This window comes from Neodiprion lecontei, chromosome 5 (assembly GCF_021901455.1).
Source record: "Neodiprion lecontei isolate iyNeoLeco1 chromosome 5, iyNeoLeco1.1, whole genome shotgun sequence".
Lineage (NCBI taxonomy): Eukaryota > Metazoa > Arthropoda > Insecta > Hymenoptera > Diprionidae > Neodiprion > Neodiprion lecontei.
Window position 1 is genome coordinate 7,584,339 of NC_060264.1, and position 13,944 is coordinate 7,598,282.

General features: G+C 39.1%; 1 protein-coding gene across 3 annotated transcripts; it reads left to right on the forward strand.

Annotated features, from left to right (window-relative positions):
- Window positions 1–7,661: 7,661 nt before the first annotated feature.
- On the forward strand, window positions 7,662–13,664 carry LOC107220151 (PX domain-containing protein kinase-like protein). Of its 3 annotated transcripts, XM_015658625.2 has the most exons (10): window positions 7,662–8,070; window positions 8,392–8,580; window positions 8,752–8,848; window positions 9,435–9,859; window positions 10,093–10,269; window positions 10,350–10,561; window positions 10,715–10,907; window positions 11,024–11,180; window positions 11,511–11,555; window positions 12,371–12,509. In XM_015658625.2, the coding sequence occupies exons 1-9, from the start codon at window positions 7,969–7,971 to the stop codon at window positions 11,525–11,527; spliced, it is 1,569 nt and encodes a 522-aa protein (XP_015514111.1). In that variant the 5' UTR covers window positions 7,662–7,968; the 3' UTR covers window positions 11,528–11,555; window positions 12,371–12,509. The 3 variants fall into 3 exon arrangements, with proteins under 3 accessions (XP_015514111.1, XP_015514105.1, XP_015514119.1); XM_015658619.2 differs by lacking the exon at window positions 11,511–11,555 and having other exon boundaries at window positions 7,663–8,070; window positions 12,371–13,664; XM_015658633.2 differs by lacking the exons at window positions 7,662–8,070; window positions 11,511–11,555 and having other exon boundaries at window positions 8,440–8,602; window positions 12,371–13,664.
- Window positions 13,665–13,944: the final 280 nt, after the last annotated feature.

The following is a 13,944-nucleotide window of genomic DNA, read 5'->3' on the forward strand; positions in this document are numbered from 1 at the left end:
AAAAAACGAGAACCTGTGTTTTCGACATTTTTCAGCTGGTGCTTCTTCGCTGGCCATTTCTCTCCTGTTGGTCTCACGCTCGTTTCGCTGCGTTTTCTGAGTTCCTGAGGGTCCAATTGGTCGGGAAAGCGTCATACAAATCAATTCTGCAACGGGAGATTTTCCGGTCAAAAAAAAAGGAAGGTTAACCCCTTTGTATTCTGGCGAAAATTTTCGCGATTTTGAAAAGTGCTGGAATAAATTCTGTCTGGCACTAGTCTGACGTAATTCTGCGAGAGAAATCGATTGAGCGCAGTTCCAATGGGCTGCGATCAACGGATCAAAAGTTACAGCCAAAAAACGAGAACCTGTTTTTTCGACATTTTTCAGCTGGTGCTTTTTCGCTGGCCATTTCTCTCCTGTTGGTCACACGCTCGTTTCGCTGCGTTTTCTGAGTTCTTGGGTGTGCAATTGGTCGGGAAAGAGTCATAAAAATCAATTCTGAGACGGAAGATTTTTCGGTCAAAAAAAAAGGAAGGTTAACCCCTTTGTATTTTTGCCGAAAATTTTCGGGATTTTGAAAAGTGCTGGAATAAATTCTTTTTGGCACTAGTCCGACGTAAATTTGCGAGAGAAATCGATTGAAAGCAGTCCCATTAGGCTGCGATCAACGGATCAAAAGGTACAGCCAAAAAACGAGAACCTGTGTTTTCGACATTTTTCAGCTAGTGCTTTTTCGCTGGCCATTTCTCTCCTGTTGGTCCCACGCTCGTTTCGCTGCGTTTTCTGAGTTCTTGGGGGTGCAATTGGTCGGGAAAGGGTCATACAAATCAATTCTGAGACGGAAGATTTTTCGGTCAAAAAAAAAGGAAGGTTAACCCCTTTGTATTTTGAGCGAAAATTTTCGCGATTTTGAAAAGTGCTGGAACGAATTCTTTCTGGCACTAGTCCGACGTAATTCTGCGAGAGAAATCGATTGGGCGCAGTCCCAATGGGATGCGATCAACGGATCAAAAGTTACAGCCAAAAAACGAGAACCTGTGTTTTCGACATTTTTCAGCTGGTGCTTCTTCGCTGGCCATTTCTCTCCTGTTGGTCTCACGCTCGTTTCGCTGCGTTTTCTGAGTTCCTGGGGGTCCAATTGGTCGGGAAAGCGTCATACAAATTAATTCAGAGACGCAAGATTTTTCGGTCAAAAAAAAAGGAAGGTTAACCCCTTTGTATTTTTGGCGAAAATTTTCGCGATTTTGAAAAGTGCTGGAATAAATTCTTTCTGGCACTAGTCCGACGTAAATTTGCGAGAGGAATCGATCGGGCGCAGTCCCGTTAGGCTGCGATCAACGGATCAAAAGTTACAGCCAAAAAACGAGAACCTGTGTTTTCGACATTTTTCAGCTGGTGGTTTTCGCTCGCCATTCCTCTCCTGTTGATCCCACGCTCTTTTCGCTGCGTTTTCTGAGTTCCTGGGGGTCCAATCGGTCGGGAAAGGGTCATACAAATCAATTCTGCAACGGGAGATTTTCCGGTCAAAAAAAAAGGAAGGTTAACCCCTTTGTATTTTGGCGAAAATTTTCGCGATTTTGAAAAGTGCTGGAATAAATTCTGTCTGGCACTAGTCCGACGTAATTCTGCGAGAGAAATCGAATGGGCGCAGTTCCAATGGGCTGCGATCAACGGATCAAAAGTTACAGCCAAAAAACCAGAACCTGTGTTTTCGACATTTTTCAGCTGGTGCTTTTTCGCTCGCCATTTCTCTCCTGTTGGTCCCACGCTCTTTTCGCTGCGTTTTCTGAGTTCCTGGGTGTGCAATTGGTCGGGAAAGAGTCATAAAAATCAATTCTGAGACGGAAGATTTTTCGGTCAAAAAAAAGGAAGGTTAACCCCTTTGTATTTTTGCCGAAAATTTTCGGGATTTTGAAAAGTGCTGGAATAAATTCTTTCTGGCACTAGTCCGACGTAAATTTGCGAGAGAAATCGATTGAAAGCAGTCCCATTAGGCTGCGATCAACGGATCAAAAGTTACAGCCAAAAAACGAGAACCTGTGTTTTCGACATTTTTCAGCTGGTGCTTTTTCGCTGGCCATTTCTCTCCTGTTGGTCTCACGCTCGTTTCGCTGCGTTTTCTGAGTTCCTGGGGGTCCAATTGGTCGGGAAAGAGTCATACAAATTAATTCAGAGACGCAAGATTTTTCGGTCAAAAAAAAAGGAAGGTTAACCCCTTTGTATTTTTGGCGAAAATTTTCGCGATTTTGAAAAGTGCTGGAATAAATTCTTTCTGGCACTAGTCCGACGTACATTTGCGAGAGAAATTGATCGGGCGCAGTCCCGTTAGGCTGCGATCAACGGATGAAAAGTTACAGCCAAAAAACGAGAACCTGTGTTTTCGACATTTTTCAGCTGGTGCTTTTTTGCTGGCCATTTCTCTCCTGTTGGTCTCACGCTCGTTTCGCTGCGTTTTCTGTGTTTCTGGGGGTCCAATTGGTCGGGAAAGGGTCATACAAATCAATTCTGCAACGGGAGATTTTCCGGTCAAAAAAAAAGGAAGGTTAACCCCTTTGTATTTTGGCGAAAAATTTCGCGATTTTGAAAAGTGCTGGAACGAATTCTTTCTGGCACTAGTCCGACGTAATTCTGCGAGAGAAATCGATTGGGCGCAGTCCCAATGGGATGCGATCAACGGATCAAAAGTTACAGCCAAAAAACAAGAACCTGTGTTTTCGACATTTTTCAGCTGGTGCTTCTTCGCTGGCCATTTCTCTCCTGTTGGTCTCACGCTCGTTTCGCTGCGTTTTCTGAGTTCCTGGGGGTCCAATTGGTCGGGAAAGCGTCATACAAATTAATTCAGAGACGCAAGATTTTTCGGTCAAAAAAAAAGGAAGGTTAACCCCTTTGTATTTTTGGCGAAAATTTTCGCGATTTTGAAAAGTGCTGGAATAAATTCTTTCTGGCACTAGTCCGACGTAAATTTGCGAGAGGAATCGATCGGGCGCAGTCCCGTTAGGCTGCGATCAACGGATCAAAAGTTACAGCCAAAAAACGAGAACCTGTGTTTTCGACATTTTTCAGCTGGTGGTTTTCGCTCGCCATTCCTCTCCTGTTGATCCCACGCTCTTTTCGCTGCGTTTTCTGAGTTCCTGGGGGTCCAATCGGTCGGGAAAGGGTCATACAAATCAATTCTGCAACGGGAGATTTTCCGGTCAAAAAAAAAGGAAGGTTAACCCCTTTGTATTTTGGCGAAAATTTTCGCGATTTTGAAAAGTGCTGGAATAAATTCTGTCTGGCACTAGTCCGACGTAATTCTGCGAGAGAAATCGATTGGGCGCAGTTCCAATGGGCTGCGATCAACGGATCAAAAGTTACAGCCAAAAAACCAGAACCTGTGTTTTCGACATTTTTCAGCTGGTGCTTTTTCGCTCGCCATTTCTCTCCTGTTGGTCCCACGCTCTTTTCGCTGCGTTTTCTGAGTTCCTGGGTGTGCAATTGGTCGGGAAAGAGTCATAAAAATCAATTCTGAGACGGAAGATTTTTCGGTCAAAAAAAAGGAAGGTTAACCCCTTTGTATTTTGGCAAAAAATTTCGCGATTTTGAAAAGTGCTGGAACGAATTCTTTCTGGCACTAGTCCGACGTAATTCTGCGAGAGAAATCGATTGGGCGCAGTTCCAATGGGCTGCGATCAACGGATCAAAAGTTACAGCCAAAAAACGAGAACCTGTGTTTTCGACATTTTTCAGCTGGTGCTTTTTCGCTGGCCATTTCTCTCCTGTTGGTCCCACGCTCGTTTCGCTGCGTTTTCTGAGTTCTTGGGGGTGCAATTGGTCGGGAAAGGGTCATACAAATCAATTCTGAGACGGAAGATTTTTCGGTCAAAAAAAAAGGAAGGTTAACCCCTTTGTATTTTGAGCGAAAATTTTCGCGATTTTGAAAAGTGCTGGAACGAATTCTTTCTGGCACTAGTCCGACGCAATTCTGCGAGAGAAATCGATTGGGCGCAGTCTCAATGGGATGCGATCAACGGATCAAAAGTTACAGCCAAAAAACGAGAACCTGTGTTTTCGACATTTTTCAGCTGGTGCTTCTTCGCTGGCCATTTCTCTCCTGTTGGTCTCACGCTCGTTTCGCTGCGTTTTCTGAGTTCCTGAGGGTCCAATTGGTCGGGAAAGCGTCATACAAATCAATTCTGCAACGGGAGATTTTCCGGTCAAAAAAAAAGGAAGGTTAACCCCTTTGTATTCTGGCGAAAATTTTCGCGATTTTGAAAAGTGCTGGAATAAATTCTGTCTGGCACTAGTCTGACGTAATTCTGCGAGAGAAATCGATTGAGCGCAGTTCCAATGGGCTGCGATCAACGGATCAAAAGTTACAGCCAAAAAACGAGAACCTGTTTTTTCGACATTTTTCAGCTGGTGCTTTTTCGCTGGCCATTTCTCTCCTGTTGGTCACACGCTCGTTTCGCTGCGTTTTCTGAGTTCTTGGGTGTGCAATTGGTCGGGAAAGAGTCATAAAAATCAATTCTGAGACGGAAGATTTTTCGGTCAAAAAAAAAGGAAGGTTAACCCCTTTGTATTTTTGCCGAAAATTTTCGGGATTTTGAAAAGTGCTGGAATAAATTCTTTTTGGCACTAGTCCGACGTAAATTTGCGAGAGAAATCGATTGAAAGCAGTCCCATTAGGCTGCGATCAACGGATCAAAAGGTACAGCCAAAAAACGGGAACCTGTGTTTTCGACATTTTTCAGCTGGTGCTTTTTTACTCGCCGTTTCTTGCCAGTTGGTCCTACGCTCTTCCCGCTGCGTATTCTGAGTTTCTGGTCACCTCAGGTCATACTTTGAGTAGTAATAAATATTTTCAGTATGAGAACACATCGAAAATATTGCGTGAGGGTCAATATAATCAATTAATTAAATTATAAGATAATAAATCTGATTACCGCATCTATAGATACTGAATTTGTGCTTGCGCGAAAAATGAATTCAAATAATTTATTGTTAACATGACAAGTTTAAAAATTTTCAGAATAAACATAATGACCAACTGTTATCAAATATTATAAAATTCTTGAACTCTCCGAGTACAAACTCTCGTCCTCCTCTTAGACCTTCTCCTTCTTGTTATAAGATTATTCGAAAATTAGAAATTATGCCAAATCAATATTAAAAATCTTTTACAAACTATGAGTAGTAGAGTGAAAATTTCAATTTATTTATAAATATATCCACACACGAGCCGTCATTAGGTTTAAAATTCATTCATTCATCCATTCCACAATTCATTCATTCCAGGTGTATATGCTTTAAAACAGTGTGTATGGTTAAAACTGGTGGATATGCTTGAAATTATAAATAATTGTCAATAACCGTCTTTCGTCACGGCACTATATTTGTTCATTGCACTGTTATTATTTCTCGTTCTATATCGTCTCGTTTTAAATTTGGGCTTGGGTTTTGGAGTGTTTAATTTTTAATTTAATAGGTATGTCTTCGTAGTTTAGATTCACTTTATTATTTTTAATTGGTCGATTTTGGATCGATTACGAGTTCTTTTCAGAGAGGAAAACCTCCGCACCTCCTTCCTCCTGGAGAGACGTAGACCAAGCCTCTTAATTTTCTCCTCAAATTTGCGACCAGGTGCCCCACTCCTTGGGTCTAACCTAATCCGATCGTGCCGTGTACAGTGAGCGGTTATATTTGAATCATTACATTGTCTTTCTCGTCCTTCTCTTCGTCCACCTCCGACCACCGCCAACCACTTCCAGCAACCACCGATAACCACCTCGGGTTATACCTGGAGTAGTGATAAATATTTTCAGTATAAGAACACATCCAAAATATTGTGCAAGGATTAATAAAATTAATTAATTACTCAATTAGCCGTATAACAAATTTAATTAGCCCATTTACAGCTACTGAATTTGTGCTAGCGCGAAAAATGAATTGAAACAATTTGTTGTAAATATGACAAGTTTGAACAATTTCAGATGAAATATAATTACAAGTGCTATTAAATATTATAAAATTGTTAAACTCACCGAGCACACATCCTCGTTCTCCTCATCCACCTTGTTCTCCTCGTCTCCCTGGTGCTCCGAGAGTCGAGATTCACCAGGTAGCGGACCTGGAGCGCAGGAACTACGCAGCACTTGTCCTGGAAGTCAAGTTCCACCAGGTAGTAGACTTTGAGCGCAGAAACTATGGAGCGCTTATTCCTGAAGTCAAGTTCCACCAGGTAGTAGACTTTGAGCGCAGAAACTATGGAGCGCTTATTCCTGAAGTCGAGTTCCACCAGGTAGCGGACCTTGAGCGTAGAAACTACGGAGCGCCCATCCCTGAAGTCGAGTTTCTTCAGGTAGTTGAACTTGAGCCCAGAAACTGCGGAACGCTTGTCCTGGAAATCGAGTTGCACCGGGAAGAGAACCTGGAGCGCAGGATCCAGGAGGTAGAGAACCCGGTACTCGAAATCTGTGGAGCGCGATTCTCATCCGTCCGCTCTATTGCGCGGTTGTTTCTAGACTGAGGAATTCGGCTAGCTGATCAGTATAGATCGATGACGTCAGAAGAAAAAAAATTTTGGGTGACGTCACTTTCTGAACATCCGAACATTCGAATACTCAAACCTTAGTTTCGAACTTCAATACTATGATGATGTATGATGTATGATATGATGTATAATGATTTCAGTTTTTACATTTCAGACAATAAATACCCACTTTATCTTGCCTGCCGATTGCAAACTGAAGCGGCTAGGCTCTTTGATCGTCAGCCTTTGACCAAAGATATATTCTTCTGTTAACGGGTCAGCAGAAGCTCCGTTCTTTCTCTCCATATCAAAAAAAAAAATCGCCGACAATCACCTCTTCAGGTCTTTCAATCAGAACACTACGTTAAATACTGTCTCATATACGGAGCATCCATTTCATCCCGACCAAAATTCGCGCTTTCGTGATGTATTGCAGTTACTCTAAATTATTTTCCATCCGAACACTTTTCGAAAACAATTTTGCTTCGCTACCCAACGTAGATACTCTACTTGCGACTAGCTAAAACAGCGTTACGATTCTATGCCTACGAAAGTTCAAGATCGAGAGAGTAAATGAAAAGTTGTTGGAATAATTATGAATATTAATGTTATGGAATACATTGAGCGCGTGTCGAATAGAATCCCATTTCGAAATGAATCATTCTTCTATTTCTATATTATAGCCGTATTATTGTAGATTATCCAGTTTGTCTCCTGGAAAATGATAAAATCTATAGTATGCATCACGTATTAATCGTAAATGGGTCATATATATTAATATCGTACATGGACCGCATATACGTATATACTTTTTGGTCTCCGCATCATTATTACATCTGATCTATCATTATTCATAATCTATGTATACATTTTCCTCTCGGGTACCTATACTTCAATGAAATCACTGTTTTGCTACGAATTTAGGAAGTAATTTATTTTTATTAATTTTTCGCATCGTCGGCCGGGGCTCACGATTGCGAAGACTGTGTTACTCGGAAGGTGAATGCAGCCAGCATCATGTCGAAATCGGTAACTCTCTGATGTTCTGCAATAAGTTCTCAACTCTACCGTTGGAACATCTCAGGGAGCGCAAGCGCACGACGATTTTCGGTTGTCACACGAAAGCCCACTAAAGCAACTCTCTTTGTACTCTGCAGTCAACGCTCATGTCGAACCTGGAGGCGGGACTGTAGCAAGCAATAGCTGGCAGTACTGGCAGTAGCTGTCATACCGTGGGTTTAATACGTGTGCGTCGCAGTTTGTCATTCACTGGAGATAATTAACAAATAAAGGAGTGTTATCAATTCGAAGATATATCCATAGATCGGAGCAAAGTGATTGAAAGGTGCTAAACAGTGTGAGCCAATGTCGAAATGAGGCAAGAGCTCGGAATGTATGGAGCCGCGCGGTATCTTTGGGACCGTAAATCGCATCACGCCCCCCGCGGGCATCGTATTTTCTTTGATTAATAACCAATGGCTATATTTGAGAGAAAATATACAAATAAAGTGCTCCTGGATGACACCGAGAAGCTCAGCAGCGTTATTGAAAATGCCAGAACCATCGACGGTCACACGGTACGATCAAGGGAATAACCAATTTCAATCTACTCTAAACACTGTGGAATACTGATAAAACGTATATTCGCGAGTATACCTACATCGCAATTCTCTATTTTGAGCATGCAAACTGACGTCATTTTTTCTCTATCATACTACTTCGAAACTGTAATTTCCCCTCCACCTCGCCCCCTCATCCAGTTAAAACCAGTCACCGACGAAGTCCCATACCTAATTAGATTCCTACATAATGAATGATAACCAAAAACGGACCAAGGAAATATTCATGCAACTATCCTGCTTCAGAATTACAGCTTTTATCTGTCTATTTTTTGACAGGAATACGTGATCAGAACGCAGCGCGGCCCACTGCCAGAGAAATCGTGGCGGGTTAGTAGACGATACAATGACTTTGTTCAACTCAACGGGGCGCTGTGCCCGTCGGGTATTTCGCTGCCACTGCCACCAAAACGTATTATTGGTAATATGGAACCAGACTTCATAGCTCAACGGCAACTAGCTCTGCAGGTGTGTCTTCTGATTGATCAAGGTAGTGTTATTCTGGGGCGTCTTAAATATGTCAATGAAATTTACAACTTTATCAAGGGAATAGATGAAAATTTATGATCATTAGAAATGAATGTATAAAACGATAATTCAATCATTGTTATTATTGATTTTTGTGTTCTCTTTTTTCAGAATTATCTTAACACGGTTCTAATGAATCCCATACTGGCATCGTCGCTGCCTATGAAAAAATTTTTGGACCCTGATAATTACACTGCACCTTTACATGGTAGGATCGCAAGAAAATTTTCACTAGATACTTTATTTTCAGGGCTGGTAGCATGTCAGTGTATGCATTCACAGTCTTTATTTTATTTTAATTGCGCGACATGAACAAAGGATTCGGTTAATGAGATTATTCCTGATATTCAAATACAGTATTAAATTACTGCAATAAAGAAATATCTATACTTTATTCCCGCACTTTACTATCCAGAAATTCAATTGATATCAACAACTTGAAAAAGGAATAACATCTGAGAAACTACTATTTTAACAATTTGCTGTACTGTATCCAATTTCTCTTACTATACTGAGAAGGTGAAGAATAACGTATACAGATGTAATATCAAGAGTAGGACACGGTATCCTCTGAAAAGAAAATAACAGACTCTTGTAACTCTTTTGCATTAGAACGAACGTGCGGCAAATCTAACAAGTAAAATTTGAATGATTATTCTCAAAATGGCTGCTACCAGCACTCCTTTTTAGTTTTAGTTCCATGTTTATATTCACAAAGACTGGAAATTAACTCATTCCCCGTTTACTTTATTTTTACGATAATATAGTAAGATTACCATGTTATCTATTTGCAGAGGTCGCGTTGCAGCAGGTGTCATTAGCATTGCGTAGCGATGCGAATTACGAAGTCGGTAAACCAATACCAGACATGGGATGGAGATTGAGAAAACATTATTACACGGTTAAAAATCGTCAGAGTCCAAAGCAGGAGTTATTACTAGCTTGGGTAGAATTCGGCCCTGACAAACATTTGCAGGACAAGGATGTTCATGGGGTTTTCAAGAGTTTAGGATCACTTCGACATAGCTACATAGAACCAATAGTTCATCAGCACGTAACTGAGAATGGCGCTTTGACTGTTAGAAATTTTTACCCAGATGGGACGTTAAGAGATATTTTATGCCACGCCAAGCCAAAGCAACCATTCATTAAAAAATATGGGAATCCTAAGCAAACAAAATCATTAAACGTGCAAGAAATTTCTGCCTACGCTTTCCAGGTAACTGAGAATCTTAACTCAAAGTATTTCATGAATCAGTTGTCAAGTATAAACTCAAGTGATAGTGCTTTTGAATAGACGTTACACATCATGGATTATCTAAACAGTTTTTTGCATATTGGATTTTGTAATCTTACTAACAACAGTGTAAAAAATAATAAATACAAGTGGGCACTGTAATAAGAAATTTTCAGTAACTTTAATGAAAGTCTTATTTTTTATATCCAAATTAGATACTGGATGCATTAGCCTTCTTACACGACAAGGGGCTGCCATACGGACATCTTCACACTGGAAATGTCATCTTGACACCGTCAGGGGCAAAACTACTGGATATAGAAAATGGGCTGCTAGGTTTACCTGCATTTTACAGACCATATGTGGTTCAGAGACGAAAATTATATGCTACGGTATAGAGTATATCTTTACCCAGCGATTGTGAGTGTACAAATTTTGTGTCGTCACCAACTTTTTCACTGATATATTTCAGGTTCAAGTAGACGTTTATTCATTTGGCCACGTTGTTTATGAAATGGCATTTGGACGACCTTTGCTTGAGGCCACGTGCTCGGAGTTTTCTCACAGCGATCCAAACTTGAAAAATCTCTTAGAATTGATCCTGTCTCCTGAAGCATTGAAGCAAGACTTGCCGACTGTGGCACAGCTACTGGATCATCCATTTTTCCAACAATCGAAATGCAGGTCTGTTTGATTTTACATGAAAGAAAGTGTCAAGCATGAAGTGAAGTGACTAACATGAATCGCTGAAAATATAATTATTTAAAGCTGGGTTCGGTCAGAGACATAACGTTTTTAAACCTGTTATAATAGTCGACAAATATGTTCTGTCTGCAGGGGTCTCAATACTTTGGAAAAGCCACATTTTAAGCTCAGCAGCCATTTGAAGGATGCGTTAATGGGTGCGATCAGTAAAGCCGAGTTACGTTTAAGAGACGAGCAAAAGGTTGCCCGACATCAGAAGAGATTAGTAAAAGTTCAGGAAATGATGAGTTCTGAGGAAGAGATGAAGAAACGTAAACAGAAATTGGTAAATCAAGGAGTTTAACTTATTGTACACTTAAAATTAAATAGAAACTGTATTGATTGGAGCTGATTAATTGGATAAGCTAATTGTTCGATAATGCAAATTCTATTTTTCTCCAGAAAAAGGAGCAAAAATTAGCACAAGAACAACGGTCAACGAGTCAATTGGGTACAAACGGTACAAAACAAATGAATGGAAAGAGTCCTGAGCGATCCGATAGCCCAACTAGTACATCAACTGCAACTAGTGCTGGAACGTTGACACCTCCATCACACAGTGAGTTATCTCTTTATTCCTTATTCTTACCTAGAATATATAGTCGATTAGCAAAATGGTAATTTCAAATCTGTTATTAATTTTAACGCTATTTGTCATTACTCTCGGATGTAATGGAGTAAAAGCCCAACGAAGTTATATACAATTGAATATAGAATATTGCGGCTACACGCCGCATGCAGCCATACCATTGGTTAGGGTAAATTAATCATTTTGATCATTGATGAAAACATTAATATATTCTTGCGATAGTTTAAAGATAGATAAGTATTAACGGTCACTACTCTAGTACATAATGCCGAATTTCTTCATTTCTCATCTTTCGAACAGCTGGACACAAAAGTTGATGGCACGCTCTGCGTACATTATTATCACGTAGGTCATAATCTTAATTGATTATTTATTCAGACTTCATATCTTGCATGCTTATTCTGCATTGTTATACGTATCCTTTATCATCAAGTATATTACAATTTGTTTTTCATATCATCACAGGGATATTTTTTGAGGTCACCGATACAGCTTAAAAAACTACCGTCACACAAAGTTAAAGTTTTTAATTTCTTACGCAGCGCGAATTTTTCTACATTTATGAATAGAATCAATAATATAATTATAATTTTAGACACAATGGGATATGTTTTGTGTCTTTAGAACTTTGATTGCCTTTAAGCTCCGTATATACACTTTATTCATTTAAGATCTATACCGGTGGCGTGAGTCTTCCCAATTCCTGGTATTGTTATTGATTGCAATCCTTGTGGCAAATTTGGTTTTCATAAAATTCCAATAGTGCAATGAAAACTGCAAAAACGTTTGTATTCTCTTAGCCTTAGCAGCTAGTTGAAAAAGCAGTGTAATACACTTTTAGCTGTAATTAGATTTTAAATGAATGAATTTTGTAATAAGTAGGAAGTGAAACATTAGTGACATCCCCTTAGCTAGTCTGAAAACCGAATTATACAGTTTTGGCTGTAATTCGATTTCAAATGAATGAATTTTGTACAAAGTAGAAAATGAATTACTGGTGATATCGCGGCATGCTTCGAGGGTTGAAAACCAGCGATGAAAATTGATTTGCCTTATAATAAATTGCGATCGGTAGCACAAGTGTATGGATATTAATGCCTTTTGGTAAAACATTTTAAATGGATTTTCAAATGAAAAATGTAATAATCATGTACTCAAAGGTTCGGTGGATGTCCACAATGGGAACACAAAAGGAAAAATTGCTATCGCTCCACTACCACCGCCGATGCCAACTGTATCGCCTGTTACAGATGACTCAGGGGAGCGCTCAGCCTTACTAGGCAGCATCTGCACTTTCAATAAAGCAAATCTGCGCAAGGTATCTAATGGTAATTTGTAAAGTTACTCAAGTTAGTATTCCAGAATACAATGTTTATAATTGGATGATGTATTGGACTTAATTATTCAGCAGTGAAACAGCTTCAGATGTTTGTATCGATATACGTAACAAATTATATAGACGTGATTGTTCTACGAAGAAGTTGTATACCAATCGCGCTTAAAAATCGTACCTTTTCTTTTACCAAGTTGATGCTCGCTTCATAAGGTTTTAACAAGTGAGAATGTATATTTTACTATGATTACGATTATTATTATTTTAAACCAAGTTGCATCATTCCAAAGCAAGTATCTGAGCTGCTCTTTTCGGTTCAAGATGCTTCGGAGAACGAATCGTGTTATATAAAAAAAAAAACAAGAGCATGGCTATATTTATCAGTGACTAATGTTATATTTACATCAAATTCGTCTGTTTATTTTAATTTTTTTATTATAATCGAAGTGAGGGCAGCGAGTACTAATCAGTTGACAGGTATTCAACAATAGCACTTTGAGACAAAGTAATATGAAAGCTTCAATCAGTTATGACGTACTGTAGTTTCTCCTAAATTATCTCTTTCGATTATAAGAATGTCAGTGGTATTAAAGTCACAAAAAAAAAAACATGCAAATTTATTGCTAATCAGCGTTGTTGAATTCAAGAAAATTATTTGTAAATGTATATATTTGAGACTATCTTTAACAGTTTTAGGAAAGCAAAATATCATATCTTGTCTTTTACTATAATATATTTACCTACTTATGTACTGTCCAGTTACCTGGGATCGAGCTGTAACTAGATCTGAATGATGTTAGAAAGTCATCAGCTCCTTTCACAATTTAGAACCTAGAAAAAATTTACAATTAGAGACTCTTGACCAATATTTCAATGCTAATAGAAGAAATGAAAAAAAAACTAAATAAGATCGAAATACATAGAGTACAGTATTGATTTGCTTTTTGTGACCATCAGGATTTTTGTAAATATACGTTACTGAGTACCATTATTATGTATGGTGTGAAATATAGTTACTAGTTAGTTACATGAAATTATTCTCCTTCTGTGTAATACATGTATGTCTGATAAAACAAATATTTCTACTTCGGAAAGATTACAAGCAGCACAAATTCACTCTTTTTGAGAATACTTTTATTCATTATACCTCTATTTGTTACAGCATGTATCCGGAAACAAATAGGCAAATAAATTCATACAAATACATGCGAAATAATAATTATGTGGAATCAATGCACAAGAGACAAATGTTATCCATGTATTGATTATTACTATTACTATTATAGAAATGTTGGAAAATATCAAATAATTATCAATCGTGGTATCCGTTGTTTCTCTCTTTATTTCGTATCACTCACTGTTTGATTGTTATTTGAGCCCGGAAACTTGTCTTTGACAGGC

Excerpts from the sequence above, each read along its gene's own strand:
- LOC107220151 (XM_015658619.2), top strand. The coding sequence starts at position 7,969 with ATGGCTATATTTGAGAGAAAATATACAAATAAAGTGCTCCTGGATGAC. Across the intron at positions 8,849-9,434 it reads TTACACTGCACCTTTACATG|AGGTCGCGTTGCAGCAGGTG; the intron begins GTAGGATCGCAA and ends ATCTATTTGCAG. Across the intron at positions 10,562-10,714 it reads TTCCAACAATCGAAATGCAG|GGGTCTCAATACTTTGGAAA; the intron begins GTCTGTTTGATT and ends TTCTGTCTGCAG.